Genomic DNA, 16,618 nt, shown 5'->3' with positions numbered 1-16,618 from the left:
GCAGGGGACGTAAACAAAATAATTAGCATAGTCGGCGCTACACAAAACGCACAAATAAAATATAAAACATTCATTACCTTTGACCATCTTTGTTGGCACTCCTAGATGTCCCATAAACATCACTATTGGGTATTTTTTCGATTAAATCGGTCCATATATAGCCTAGATATCAATCTATGAAGACTGTGTGATCAACGAAAAAAATAGCGTTTTATAACGCAACGTCATTTTTTTAAATTAAAAAAGTAGACGATAAACTTTCACAAAACACTTCGAAATACTTTTGTAATACAACTTTAGGTATTAGTAAACGTTAATAAGCGATCAAATTGATCACGAGGCAATGTATATTCTATAGCTGTACGTCTGGAAATAATGTCCGGGTAAATCTCAACCAAAATATCCGGTCGGAGACCGGAAGAACTGCGCTGCCTTGTGTCTGTTTGACCAAGAAACAAATCGTAGGCAAATGACAAGACTGTTGACATCGTGTGGAAGCTGTAGGTATTGCAACCTCGGCCCCATTTAATGTGGTTCACGTTTAACAATGGGTTGAAGTGGCGCATGGATATATTTCCGCATTTTCAGTGATCAGATTTTCCTGCACTTTTCGATGAAACGCACGTTCTGTTATAGTCACAGCCGTGATTTAACCAGTTTTATAAACGTCTGAGTGTTTTCTATCCACACATACTAATCATATGCATATACTATATTCCTGGCATGAGTAGCAGGGCGCTGAAATGTTTCACGATTTTTAACAGAATGTTTGAAAAAGTAGGGGGTAGGAGTAACAGGTTAATCGGTCGACCTTTAATACTGTATCTTATACCATCTATTGCATCTTGCCTATGCAGCTCGGCCATCGCTCATCCATATATTTGTATGTACATATTCTTATTCATTCCTTTAGATTTGTGTGTATTAGGTAGCTGTTGGGGAATTGTTAGATTACTTGTTTCGATATTACAGCACTGTCAGAACTAGAAGCACAAGCATTTCACTACACTCACATTAACATCTGCTAACCATGTGCATGTGATCAATCAAATTTGATTTGATCAAAAAATGTTTTGTCGTCCAGCTCTTCTTGGAAAGAGGAATTAGAAAAAGCCATTGTAGCTAATTAGTTAGCAATCTCAGCTGGACAGTGCATGGCAACATGGCTTCCATGAACCTGTAAACCAGTACCGCCCCTGTTTTGGAAAGCCTGCCTTCGAGGGTCTGAACAAGGAAGTAGGGATCCAGTCAGACTGTAATTTTTTACAAAGCCAGGGAAAATTTGTCAACCTGAATATCCTGCAATGTCTTGGCAGATAGCATCATCGTAGAGGCCAAGTCCAATGGCTCTAATTGAACAATGGCAACCATATCTACTTGCTGCTAGTGTGACTGCGCAAACCCAAAGGACACAATAATTGCTACAAAACATGACTCCATTTATTTTTTAGATCAGACAGCAGGCTCAAATCAAGCAATGATATCATTGGTTGAGCTCTCCCAGTGCAAAAATATATATAAAATAAATAATAAAAAAATACAGCTATAGTGAATAATTATGTCTGAAATACCCTCTCAGCACTCATGATTATGTAGGGAGACTGGAAAAACACCCCAAATAATGTTGAGCGGTGAAGTTTCCCTTTAACTGCCAGCCTGGCCTGGCCAGTCCAGGGTGCGGTCCTACAAGTAAACAACACTCTACCTCCAATACTCCTACACTGAGTATCACTTTGCTGGGAGGAGAGGCTAGGAGATGCCAGTCTAATTGTCCAAATACTCCAGACAACTGCCAAGGACTCCTAGCTTCACAGAGTGATGCAGAAATAGGCCTAACTTACAGTAAATGTCATACAGCCTAGTATTAGTGTGAGAAATGTAGTGTGAAATGTACTTATGTTTGACAACTTCTGGTTGTTTAGCAATCTGATAATAAAGACTGAGTCTAATACTGAAATTGAATACAGCGTGCCTGGATCATCCTGCTTATACGAGCACCTTTGAGTAGCTAAGATGCTACAGTACTTGGATGAAATATTAATTTATTCCCTTTTTTTGGAAACCACCATTTCTGTGAGGACACTGATAATTATTATTTTTTGTTTATTTTTTTGTTTGCTTCCGCACTTAGAAAGTGATAATCTCAGCTATGCTCTTGTAAATAAGAAAAAATGCCATTATGGGTAATTTGCCCATTGGTCATGTCCTGTGTAATATTTTTTGTATTTTAATTTTACCTTTATTTAACTAGGCAAGTCAGTTAAGAACAGATTCTTATTTTCAATGACGGCCTGGGAACAGTGGGTTAACTGCCTGTTCAGGGGCAGAACGACAGATTTGTACCTTGTCAGCTCGGGGATTCGAACTTGCAACCTTTCGGTTACTAGTCCAACGCTCTAACCACTAGGCTACCCTGCCACCCCATGGGCACGTTTAGACTGTTTAGACTGCAGAAGACAACTACTTCTTAATATCGGTATTAGGGAGGAAACCATTGGATTGCTATTGCATTCTGTACTAAACTGCCATTTAACAAATAAGGACATAGACTGTGGGCCTAGCTTGCGTGCTGGCTGCCATGGAGTTCAGTCAGTCATACACTGTATGAAGTTGTTGTGTGGAGCACAACTTCCACTCCCACTGGGGTTTTAACTGCTTTTGATTCGATTTACACTTGTCCAACTAAGTCACAGCTAAGACTGTAGTTAATTACATTCAAAACTGTTATACTGTGTGAAATTTTTTGGCTATTTTTACAACCGTATGCCCAGTGTCTGATAGTAAAATGCAAACAAACAGTATACATAGGCTATATTCAGAGCCAAACGTGAAGAAGATTTAACTAACAGATTTGTCTGTCATTAGCAGATCATATGGTGAAGAAATTCATATTACTCTGTCATACACTGTTGCCCTTACCAGTCAAATAGCTTACACTATAACGGCATCACTTCCATTAATTCTCATAAAAAACATCTGCTGGCACAAAGTTGAGTAGGAAACAATGTGGTTCAATGCAATTAAATGTTGGCATTTACAAAAGGCTACAATACAAATACTGCTGAATATATCAATAATTGTTTGGAGAACACTTGAGTTGATGACAATTAACAATAGTTTTTCAATTGAAATACTCTGGCATAAGAATAGCGTATACGTCAACGGGGGGGCTTATACATAGCTCCGGGGGACAGGCCCAGAGCATATTCTCAAGGGGAAAAGGGCGTCACTGCCCTACGACCCAAGTGAAAGGGAACTTCAACTAAATGTAATATATACATTGTAGCTACAACTCTCGAGTTCTAAAAGCATTACGTTGCCAACTGATATAGCGATGAAAAGAAACAAAGTAACCACAGCCGTAACTTCTCACATAAAATTACAGTTGACTGGAATCGCGGCGGGCTGGCACCATGTAGCACTACACAGACAGCAAGCAACAGGTAAACAACCCTACGCCAGCGTATTGTGTGGACTGTTCACTTACCCTGACCAGGTTGCTGACAGCCGCCTGCACTGCAGCCACGGGTCCGGTGAGATCCGGGATAGCTTTCCCGTCCACTTCACCTTCTTCGTGCATTATCACCAGGTGGGATATCTGCTGAGCCACCGGCTCTAGGATACTTTCTATCGTCTTTGTGTGAAAAACCGGCATGATGAAAACTTAAGTCCGCTCTCCTATCCAAGAGAAAAAGGCAGACCCGTTCTGTGTTTCAAAACTTCCCTCTCTTGTTTGCGCCTTTATTAAATCTAATTTGGTTACTCCAACACTTTCCTTCCCGAGAACAGTTTCACTCTCTAGGAACACGAACTACTCCCCTTGCAACCATCAACGTGAGAATCCCCAACCGCACCTCGCGAAAAGTAATTGCAACTTTACCATAATGAACGTAATGTCCACCCTCCGACCAATAAGATAAATAGCATAATGTTACCGCCAACGCGATTGGCGCAAGTGGATGCCAATCTTTCCCGATTTGCCCCCGCCTATTCCACACATTCGCGTTTGCTCGAGTTCTCCCAAAATTACGTAATACATTATCATGCCCTAAAAAGGGAAATGTGCGTCTTCTGTTGAGAGGAGCAAATTCCAACCAGTAAGGACATAGACAGTGTAAATTCGAATGACAAATTGCTGGCAGAAGGGACTGAAATATAGTCTAGTTGCTTTGGGATGTAGGCTATACCTGCTCTGTGCAGTTTCTATATAAAGGTAGAATGAACAATTGTAAAGTATAATATAATTTTAGCATAGAATAGAAAGTTAGAATATCCCAAATAAAAATTAGGTTTGATTAGGTGAATAAAATTCCCAGATATTGAATTGATAAATATTCCATTAGCCTTCTGCATAGTTATCATAACACATTAGCTGAAAGACTACAGTGATTAAGTAATTCAAATCATATTTAAGCATACCAGTAACCTACAACTAATTTGAATCCTTATAGGTAACATGTTTGTCTAACAGGACAGTCATAAGACCTAAACTGAATAGGCTAAATCCATCCCAAGGTTGGATTTTATGAGCCCAAATTCAAGTATGGGTCCTATCCACTGCCAGCAACAATTTACCATAGTTTATTCAGAGCTTTTCTTCCTACATCCACATAATCACAGTTGATCCTATGAGTCTTTCAAGTTCTGTATCTTGTGAAATTGGGATCACCCTCCAACAAGTTCATCACATTGTTTTCACTTTCAGACTTTAGCAGGCAACACACTTGAACCATCAAGAGGAAAAAAGGTGGCAGGTAGCCTAGCGGTTATGACCGTTGGGCCAGTAACCGAAAGGTTGTCAGTTTGTTCACCTAGTTGGCTCAGGGATCCAATCTGTTGGTTGGCCAAGGCACTTAATCCTAATTGCTCTGGATAAGGGCATCTGCTAAATTATGTAAATGTAGGAAAACAATTTCCCTACTGAAGTATAGTGTCAACTATGTGCACTTTTGTATAAGCTTCGAACTCAGGTCAAAATTATTTATTCTCGTTCTGGCAACTTGAGTGTAGCATAACACATTTTTCAAATTCCATCTCCCCTTTACAACATTAAATAACAATATTGGAGGGTTGAAAATCAACTGCCAGCCAAACCAGCAAAGGAATTCACACAGATTCCCAAGAGGAGGCTGCAAGGCAGCAGCCTACTTCCTAAAAAGGAAGAGTCTTAAAAATAAAGAATCAAGGAAGTTGCTCTGTTTGAGACATCATGTAAACATTCAAGCGATTGATGAACCTGCAGCTGCTGCTCTCATGCTCTGGTTCTGTTTCTATCTTGCAGTGCTTTGGTGCCTATCAGTGGTGGAAAAAGTACCCAATTTTCATACTTGAGTAAAAGTACAGATACCTTAATAGAAAATGACTCAAGTAAAAGTGAAAGTCACCCAGTAAAATATTACTTGAGTGAAAGTCTACAAGTATTTGGTTTTAAATATACTTAAATATCAAAAGTAAATGTAATTGCTCAAATATACTTAAGTATCAAAAGTAAAAGTATAAACCATTTCAAATTCCTGATATTAAGCAAACCAAAAGGCAGCATTTTTTATATATATATAGAGTGCCTTGCGAAAGTATTCGGCCCCCTTGAACTTTGCAACCTTTTGCCACATTTCAGGCTTCAAACATAAAGATATAAAACTGTATTTTTTTGTGAAGAATCAACAACAAGTGGGACACAATCATGAAGTGAAACAACATTTATTGGATATTTCAAACTTTCTTAACAAATCAAAAACTGAAAAATTGAATGGTGACCTAAATGCAAAATTATTCAGCCCCTGTGATAGTCTCAGAGGTTTCAGTGCAGCAAATCAAATCAAATCAAATCAAATCAGATCAGCTGTTCAAAGTGCCTAAAACCCCAAACAGATCTTTGAATGATCCAATGTTGACCTAAATGACTAATGATGATAAATACAATCCACATGTGTGTAATCAAGTCTCCGTCCTCCGAGAGAGAGAAAGAAAGAGAGAATTGAATGCACCTGCACTGTGATAGTCTCAGAGGTCCGTTAAAAGCGCAGAGAGCATCATGAAGAACAAGGAACACACCAGGCAGGTCCGAGATACTGTTGTGAAGAAGTTTAAAAAGTCTGGATTTGGATGCAAAAAGATTTCCCAAGCAAAAAGATTTCCCAAGATAACATCCCAAGGAGCACTGTGCAAGCTATAATATTGAAATGGAAGGAGTATCAGACCACTGCAAATCTACCAAGACCTGGCCGTCCCTCTAAACTTTCAGCTCATACAAGGAGAAGACTGATCAGAGATGCAGCCAAGAGGCCCATGATCACTCTGGATGAACTGCAGAGATCTACAGCTGAGGTGGGAGACTCTGTCCATAGGACAACAATCAGTCGTATATTGCACAAATCTGGCCTTTATGGAAGAGTGGCAAGAAGAAAGCCATTTCTTAAAGATATCAATAAAAAGTGTTGTTTAAAGTTTGCCACAAGCCACCTGGGAGACACACCAAACATGTGGAAAAAGGTGCTCTGGTCAGATTAAACCAAAATTGAACTTTTTGGCAACAATGCAAAACGTTATGTTTGGCATAAAAGCAACACAGCTCATCACCCTGAACACCCCATCCCCACTGTCAAACATGGTGATGGCAGCATCATGGTTTGGGCCTGCTTTTCTTCAGCAGGGACATGGAAGATGGTTAAAATTGATGGGAAGATGGACGGAGCCAAATACAGGACCATTCTGGAAGAAAACCTGATGGAGTCTGCAAAAGACCTGAGACTGGGACGGAGATTTGTCTCGCAACAAGACAATGATCCAAAACATAAAGCAAAATCTACAATGGAATGGTTCAAAAATAAACATATACAGGTGTTAGAATGGCCAAGTCAAAGTCCAGACCTGAATTCAATCGAGAATCTGTGGAAAGAACTGAAAACTGCTGTTCATAAATGCTCTCCATCCAACCTCACTGAGCTCGAGCTGTTTTGCAAGGAGGAATGGGAAACAAAATTCAGTCTCTCGATGTGCAAAACTGATAGAGACATACCCCAAGCGACTTACAGCTGTAATCGCAGCAAAAGGTGGCGCTACAAAGTATTAATATATGCCATTTAGCAGACGCTTTTATCCAAAGCGACTTACAGTCATGTGTGCATACATTCTACGTATGGGTGGTCCTGGGGATCGAACCCACTACCCTGGCGTTACAAGCGCCATGCTCTACCAACTGAGCTACAGTATTAACTTAAGGGGGCTGAATAATTTTGCACGCCCAATTTTTCAGTTTTTGATTTGTTAAAGTTTAAATATCCAATAAATGACATTCTACTTCATGATTGTGTTCCACTTGTTGTTGATTCTTCGAGAAAAAAAAATACAGTTTTATATCTTTATGTTTGAAGCCTGAAATGTGGCAAAAGGTCGCAAAGTTCAAGGGGGCCGAATACTTTCGCAAGGCACTGTATTTTACTTTATTTAAGGATAGCCAGGGACATACTCCAACACTCAGGCATCATTTACAAACAAAGCATTTGTGTTTAGTGAGTCCATCAGATCAGTGGCAGTAGAGATGGCCAGGGATGTTCTCTTGTTAAGTGCATGAACTGGAACATTTTCCTGTCCTTCTAAGCATTCAAAATATAACTAGTTCTTTTTGGGTGTCAGGGAAAATGTATGGAATAAAAAGTACATTATTTTCTTTAGGAATATAGTGAAGTAAAAGTATAAGTTGTCAAAAATATAAACAGTAAAGTAAAGATACCCCTAAAAAGTAATTAAGGAGTGCATTAAAGTATTTTAACTTAAGTACTTTACACCACTGGTGCCTATACCAAGGATGGGTAACTCCGATTTTTGGGCCTTCGGGCTCAATTGGAGTGACAATGTCTCATAGAGATTTTCTTGAACACTATGTCACTAAAGTTGGAAAATGTGTGGTAGCAGTGCAGCAATAGTATCTTTCTCTGTGTTATCACTCTTTTGTTCATCCCTCCGTCCCATACATTTTTCCCATAGGGATTTTACACTGTGACAAATAATGTTAGTATATAACAAGTTGTTGCTCACTTATACCCTTTAATCATATAACAATGGAAAGCTTAGATTCACAGCTATCCTTCAGACACTTTCCAAACCCCCTGACTCACACTCCTTATGAGCAAAACATTTTAGCAGCCCCCCCCCCTTGACAGCGGAGAGAAACAATATTTTAGAGTTAATTTTCCTGCGATACTACACATTTTTCCATGGGGCATAGAGAAAATGTCACAATTTTATAACTAATTTCATACTATTCTACTCATTTTGCCAGGGGAGAGAGAAAGATGAGCAGTTTTATAACAAATATTCTGTAATTCTACACATTTTGTCATGGGTGGAAACAAATGTTTGCCATTTGTAGCTCAGTTGGTAGAGCATGGCACTTGTAACGCCAGGGTAGTGGGTTTGATCCCCGGGACCACCCATACGTAGAATGTATGCACACATGACTGTAAGTCGCTTTGGATAAAAGCGTCTGCTAAATGGCATATATTATATTATTAATATGATATCTGAGTGAGATATCATATTAGGGGGCCCTCAGGTTGGTAATTTTAACCATGATTTCTACAAGTTTAGATAGCCTTTATACTACACATATACATTTACATGGGCTAATTGAGTGACTGACATAAGAGAAACTGCTAATGGACAACAAACATTTGAAAATGCACCTTGTGTATTCTACTATTCTAACTCTCAACAGTAAGTTGAAACCCAAACTGAGTTCCAAAAACCTAACCCTGGCCTATACCAAAGATGATTAAATATAAGATCCTGAAATATACAAGGTTTAATATAATCGTCTTCAAGGTTTTTTAATCTCTCATTTAGGCTTGGATGCCTGACACATCTTTGAAGTACACACTCAGCATGCAGTTAGTTCCATGTAGTGTAAATACATGGGGTTAAAGAGTGCACTGCATCCCTAGTAGCACACCACACTAACACCACATAATCACTACTCACTCCAGGGTTACTGCCATATAGCTCAATGCAGTCCATTTCAGATGCTCTTACCTCATAATCACCTATTCCTAGTTTCACCGACCCAAATTAGTATTTTTTTAAGGAAGCAGAGTGGTGTTTGTAAATACTGAAAAGCACATTCAGGCTCTGTAGCCTAGGCCTATTTCCCTTATTTTAGAAGGCCTGAAAATCTGATGATATAGTTCTGTTGTTTATTCTTATACTATTTATTTGAGTTTCAAGCAACTGCAGTTCACAATTTTTGCAGTATCTTTCCATAATACCACTCTTACTTAGATGGATCCACAATAACGTGATAACCCAAAAGGCCCAAGGAGATGCTATAGAATAATGCCATAGAATAGGCCTCAATGACAGTACACAAGAAGGCCCCTCCCTCTCTCTAAAAATCCATGCCTTCAGAGGATAACCAAACAGAAGAGTCCATTCTAGATATAGAAATCAAAGGGAAGGCAGCAGGCTGTAGTTCTCTGAAGTCTCGGGTTGCTCCCAGGGCCCTCCCCTGTGTACAGTCTGGAATGCACGTGGGGCTGCCTGCCGGTCAAGATGGGTGGTCTGGAATGCGTTCCAAATGGCATCCTTTTCCCTATGTAGTGCACTACTTTTGACCAGGGCACTGTGGGATTGTAAGGAATAGGGTGCAATTTGAGACACAGCCCCTGGTCGCCTTGTTACGCTCTATGTCTGATAGAATAATTGAATGATACTGTCAGTCCACACAAAACTGAAATAGAATTGTTGGTAGTTTGTATTTAGTTCTTCCTCAAAGTGTAATGGTGGCACACTTAATAAGGATCCAACACTGATCCCGTAGAGGTTAAGTGTTAAGTGTTGGCACATTCCATTGTTATTTTGTAAACTATTGTGAAGTAAACAAATCCATAATGTGCTCCTATGATGCCATGCTATCATTTTATGTAGTAGGAATTGTTCTGATATTGCTGAAAGTATTCTTTAGATGCTTTGGGAGAAAATACTATTTTGAACCCTCGGTTCAGTTATGCATCAACAGCACTACTCTGTACAAAGGCCTTGCGATGCTATAGATAGTTAACACCTGACACCCTCTAGTGGTGAAATGTAGTAAATACAGCAGGTTCAAATAATTGAGGAAATTAGATACTCACTTATTATCATGCCCAATTATAAACTGTACCACATTGTTACACTGGAAAATGACGACAGGACTTTCAAATGCTGTTTTATATGAAATGTAAATCTTAAGAGCTTCATAAGTGAAACCAATGTGTCATTTGACCTCAACTATCCAACCTACCTTAACTAAACTAAAATCACCTTTGTATACTTGGCACTGTACAGAGTTGGCATGATATGATATCTCTGTATGTATCACTGCATGTCTTTAAAATTGGATTTGGTTCATGCTTGTTACTCATCCCATCTCAAGTTCTCTGGTGAAATACAGAACCGGACGAGGTACCGTAGGTTACCGTAACCGTGGGGATCCCAGCTCTAAGTCTAATTCTTGCCGTGGCTGATACGTTCTACTATACCCCTTCTTTCCCAACCCTCTATGACATAGTCTCATAGCTAGCCGTCAAAACAAAAATAACTGTGGGTCAGGGCCAGCTGCAGTGGCGCTCCTAGTGGCTTCATGTGAGGGGGCTTCCAATAATCCATGCGATGCGTGTCAAGTCCCCTAACTCACACACACTGACACATGCACGCACGCATGCACACATGCAAAACACTTGCACATACACACACAGTACAGATGTAGGATGTTAATTTGAGACAGTTTTATACCGCAGGAAAATAATCCTACAGCAACAGGAAATGTTAATTATTACGTGGATTATACATGTTTCATCAAGGCAAAATAAAGGCTTCTAACTTTAGCATTTTCTGCTGTGTAGAAAATTTGCAGCAACAAGAGTGATCAAATTAAGATCCTACATCTGTACACGGCACACACACACACACACACACACATTTGATCCCATACTCCTAGCAAACAATGACTACATCATGCTTGTGACTCTACCAAATAATTGGATGCATTTAAAGTTTGTTTTGGGTTATGTTTGCCCAATAGGAACTTAATGGTGAACGATGACTGGATTAATTTTCTTTCTAAGTGAGTAGATAAGATGTTTATGAACACATCTAAAAAATACATTTATTTTATTTAAGCAGGTGAGACCAGGGTCTTAACCATTGAGACCAGGGTCTTTTTCACAAGGGAGACCTGCATATATATATATATACTATTTCAAAATAAAATACAAAACAATACATCACAACACAAATATTCAAGAAAAACAATTACATTCTTCAATAAGAAGGTCCCCAATCAATATTTGTAATTGCCCGTGCTGCACCAGAACATCCAACTGAAATGCATTTTGTAGTTGGTTCCAGCAATGAGGTGCTAAAAGCGGATTTACCTAGTTCGGTGGAGACCAGATAATACCATGATTAAGAAAAATCATGAATGAATCATGAATGGTGATGATTGAGAAAGTAACAGAGGCAACAACAAAACATGCTATGTGCAAGGAATATGGGACAAAATACTAAACTTTTGAGTACTTTAATTCACTAAGTAAATTTGTAATAATGTAAAACAGATATTTGACATTCTGTACTGTCTCCTCACATGAAACATTCGAACTCAAATCCAAAATGCTGGAGTATAGAAACAAATGAAACATTTTATATTCACTGTCCAAATACATAAAGAGGGAAGTGTACGTATATATGCAGTGAGTGAGTTATGTGGACATATAGCACACATTTGTAATAAAGTTACATGTTAGGTGTCACAAACGTTATATTGAATGGACCAAGGCACAGCGTGCGTAGCGTTTCACTTGTCTAATTTAAGAAACTCACCAAAACAATACAGAAGAAAGGAACGTGACGCTATGCAGTGCTCACAAGCAACAATACATAAACAAGATCCCACAAAAACCCAGTGGGACAAGGCTGCCTAAATATGATCCCCAATCAGAGACAACGATAGACAGCTGCCTCTGATTGGGATCCATACCAGGCCAACAATAGAAATGAAAAAACTAGACTACCCACCCTCGTCACACCCTGACCTAACCAAAATAGAGAATAAAAAGGATCTCTAAGGTCAGGGCATGACATTAGGTTCTTAACCTAAAACCACTATTGTATTGTTAATGTGTTCATGGGGCTTGTAATTAATGGTGTGAACAAGGTTGACAAAGTAAGATGAAGATTCAGTCACAGATAATATTTCTTGCCAATAGAGAAGGAATGTATCTTTCAACAGCTGCAATTCAACACTGTCTCCTTTTATGGACAGAATGGAATGAATGAGTTGTTGAAAAACTCAAGACTCCCATCAGGCACTAATAACACTGAAGGATTTCAAAAACATAGGCTACATGTTTTGCCATTAACTGACTAACCTTGTCCATGGGCTAATTGCTACCACATAAGTATGGGTTCAACAGAAAGAGAGCCGACTGGTGGACGAGACTATCAACTGACTGACTCCTACAAACCCACATGAATCATCAGTCGCCAACAGGCCTTCCAGCGTAATTGGAGGTATGAAGTATTCCATTCATCCAGATTACTAATTTGAAAGGCAAGTCTAACCTTAATTACGTTTACATGACCATTGGGTAAAAGATCTGAAGCCTTGTGGTTTAAGGTTGAGCCCTGATCAAGAGGGATTCCAGAGACATGACTAGGTCGCGGCTCCTGGGTGGTGTGGTTGTGTGGGCGGTGAGGGTTGAATGTTGTATAGGGGGATAACCATAAAACAAGCTGTCACTGGTGAGTCACTGGAAGGAGATCTTCACAGATATGCTAGAGTATATTTTCAAGGTTGGAAGTTGGACCATTTTGGAAAAACCTTGGATTGTGAGTAATATAAAAATGCTTTATTGTCGCCCTGTTTGCAAAGACATAGAATAAAAATGTAATATTATGTTTAAACGTCAGGAGTTAAAATACTTATATTCATATATGTACAATTATACAACATGATATACAGCATATTACAAGTCTAAGGCGGTAATTTCTGTGGGTACATGGACCCTGACGCAAGGGAGGATAGGACTATTCTCTTCTATCCACTTGTTGTACTTGGTCACTGTTGTGTACAGGTCTGGTCGTAATGCTCTAGAACACCCCTCGCCCCAACTGACGATTCCAAAGAGGAATGTCCAATTGTCCACTTCACACACCATGGGCCCTCTGGAATCACCATGTGGAGAAAAGAAGAGTACTATAGTAATATACAGAATATTTCTCATGGAGAAAGACTGTCCTGATATCGTCTTTACATGTCTGTGTTTTCAATAACTTTGAATGCCATTATTTCAACATTAGATCAACACCTATTCTGGGGTGGCAGGTAGCTGAGAAGTTAGAGGAGCAGGCCATGCAACTGGAGAATGGCTGGTTGCCAGTTCAAATCCCAACTCAGATGGGAAAATCTTTTGCCATTGTGTACCCTTGTGCATGGCACTTAACCACCTTCAAGTGCTGCACTGTGGCTGACCCATTGCTTCTAGCCCATTGGGTTGTGAGCACAAAGACACATTTCTGTTCTCTGTAAGATAATGGACAATAAGGCATATAGCCCCTGAATCCTAGATCAGCACTCCTCTCTGAGATACTTTATGAATACCTTGCCCTGGTTCTGTATGTTGTAGACGATCCTTCTCTTTGCTGTAAACAGCTATCTCACAGCAGGATCTCGTGTCAATGGCCTGGCGTGCCTGGGGTAGACAGACAGTCCTCACAGAGCTGCTCTCCTCTGCACACTGACCATCTATAGCCTTTAGCTTCAGTAGGGTTGTATGGGAAACATAAATTAACCACTCCGATCCACATTATTATGATTAGAGTCTCAAATCCCATGACACATGCACTAACGTTTTACTCTTGACCTTCACACAGCATACAAACAAAAAAATCAATAACAGTGAGATTAGAATTTAATGGCCTGGTGGGTCCCTCCAATGACCAGAGGAGTTGGCAAGACAGCACAAACCAATTTGGAACCAGGCTAGGAATGTTTTATTGCCTGGCTGAAGCGACAGACTCTGGCTGACTCCAGAGTCTGGGAATCGGCTTTGATGTTATCGCCACGATGCGTCGATAATGAAGGGGGCTGTGCTTTTACGAGTTCGTTCTCCTCGTTGTCTCTTTCAATCTCTCAGCATTACAAGGAAAACCGTGTTCATACTGTAGGGGAGAGTGAGATAAGTTGTGCCAAAGGGTTAGTTGAGCCCCCCCCTTGTTTTTAGCAAACCATACACAAAATGAATCATGTGACCAAATATTTAGGAAGAGTTCATCACTTCGTGCAGTCTGTGAAGGAAGAAACCACATGGAAAAAGTGATAAGCAAGTTAGGTCCAAAAAACAGATTATAACAAAGTCAAATGAATTTATTGTGTTATTGGTTTCATGATGTTTGATACCAAAGTAGACAATTTTAAGATTGTTTTGTACATCTCTATAAACTACAATACGAGGTCCTAAACCTAGCATGAAATTGCATTCTCATAGCTGCGTGGGCTAATATAGTTCAAATGGTTGCTTTGGGTAAATTGTGCCATTTGGCTAATCAATATACCCCATACAATGATGATTATATTTAGTCAGTTTTATGCATAATATGCATAGTATTTTGAAGACACCTCGCATTTGTGTGATTAGTCAATTTCAAAAGATGAAAAATGCCTTCATCAGGTGGGTTCGCCCCCATCTAGGCCACAATTGAAGCGTTTCTTCCCAGGCGTAATGCAAGGCTTTATCGCTGGGACTTGAGGTTACACCAGGGCCTGAGAACTGGCGTACCGAAACCCCTGCAGCCCCTGCAAAGCTTGGAGGCCCATGCGCCTGTCATCAATGTCTATTTTCTTTAATTGAATAAATCATTTTGACAGTAAACCTCCAAAATGTCATTCATATGAACCTTTTTAATTTCCATATGTTCTAGGAAGCTAAGTGTTTGTTTCATGGGCTTCAGGAATGAGAAAGGGATATAGGTGAACAAATGCTGTGGTCAAGGCTACGACGGCACCAGCACGAAGAGTGGAGCTTACTAAGGTGTTCAAAAGCGCATATCAAAGGGTCTGAATACTTGTGTAAATAAGGTATTTATGTTTTTGACTTGTAATATATTTGCAAGAAATTCTAAAAACCTTTTTTCGCTGTGTCTTTATGGGGTATTGTGTGTAGATGAGTATATATTTTTTAAATCCATTTTAGAATAAGGCTCTAATGTAACAAAATGTGGAAAAAGTCAAGGGGTCTGAATACTTTCTGAATGCACTGCATAGAACGGTATGGAAAACACACATACTGTACACCTACACATTAACACACAGAAACAGTACAACCTCCATATAATTCATAACGTGGACTGTACACAAAGGTACAGACAGACACATGCATACGCATACATTGTGACATTGTTGTATGGTGATATTTAAAATGTTGTACTGTAGATATGTAGTGGTGTAATAAGGTTATATGATGTACTTTTTAATATTTTGTTGTATATATAATGTAAGTGCTTTAATATGTTTGGACCCTAGGAATGGTGAACCCTAATAAATACAAATATCATAGGCCTAATAGTACTATAGAGTTCTTTTTTACTTACACACAATATAGCTGGGTCACCACATCCTGCCCCTAGGGATCCATGGCCCTGTAATGCCCCAACCCAACACACCCGACTCAGCTGTAGGATCTTAGTGAAACATTGATTGTTTTCAGGTGTGTTAGCCCAAGGCCAGAGTGACCACAGTACACCGGACCCACACGACCAGGACTGAGCAGCCCAGTAGCAAGCGATTGCCTAAACAGGCGTCTCCTCTGACGTATGCATGTTTTCGATACAGACTCCCTTTGTCGTACATTATTCCATATAAGGCATCCAGCCAGACCTTTTGAAAGTTGCACAGTATACCCTTAATCTTAAAACAAATCTAGTGATACTGTACATAACTTGACATTTCTTCCAAACATTGTAGGAGGATAACCAACCTTGCAATGAATGGCAATGCATTTATTTGCCACTATAAATGCTAGGTTACACAGTTTATTCTGATAACAGTCTCCAGTATCAACATTTTCAAGCAAACAAAAAACAGGGAGAAGGGAGAACCTGTAGACATACTTAGATAAAAGTACATACTCTTTGTCAGAATTCAGCCAGCCTTCACAAGACCACAACATATGAAAATATGTCACCTTTTGTGCTTTACACCTTCAGCAGAATACAACTTCTGAGTGCATGATATTCCGTTTCACTGGCATTAGGTACATTCTATGGATGGTCTTTTATGTCTGAGATTCTGTGAACATTCTGGGCATTTTAACATATCTGGATCCATTCATCATTATCAATAAAGTCTCCCAGGTCTTTCACACACATTGGGAAAAGCCTCTATCAACCCTTGATACAGTTTGGAAATAATCTTTGGAGGTTTGTCAGACTGCCTTAAAATAACACCTGGCTTGTCCAGTGTTTGCTGGACAGAGGAAATAAAGTGTTGTATCTGCAAAACTTCACCTCACCTCTGTCACAGACTGGTCTTCCCTGGCTTGCCTGACCCTGTTGAGGCCCCTGTCACCATCGAATCCGCCTAAAT

The 16,618-nt window shown here is 39.6% G+C and overlaps 1 protein-coding gene across 2 annotated transcripts in view; it reads right to left on the bottom strand.

Annotated features, from left to right (window-relative positions):
* Positions 1–3,870, bottom strand: part of LOC124038487 (vinculin) — a 77,561-nt gene extending 73,691 nt beyond the window's left edge. For both annotated transcript variants that reach the window (XM_046354431.1, XM_046354432.1), the window contains exon 1: positions 3,488–3,870. In XM_046354431.1, the coding sequence (XP_046210387.1) occupies positions 3,488–3,655 (168 nt within the window). In that variant the 5' untranslated portion in view covers positions 3,656–3,870. The remainder of the gene's footprint in view (positions 1–3,487) is intronic.
* Between the last annotated feature and the right edge of the window lie 12,748 nt (positions 3,871–16,618).

Source organism: Oncorhynchus gorbuscha, linkage group LG06, assembly GCF_021184085.1.
Source record: "Oncorhynchus gorbuscha isolate QuinsamMale2020 ecotype Even-year linkage group LG06, OgorEven_v1.0, whole genome shotgun sequence".
Classification (NCBI taxonomy): domain Eukaryota; kingdom Metazoa; phylum Chordata; class Actinopteri; order Salmoniformes; family Salmonidae; genus Oncorhynchus; species Oncorhynchus gorbuscha.
This window is presented reverse-complemented; position numbering and strand designations above follow the sequence as displayed.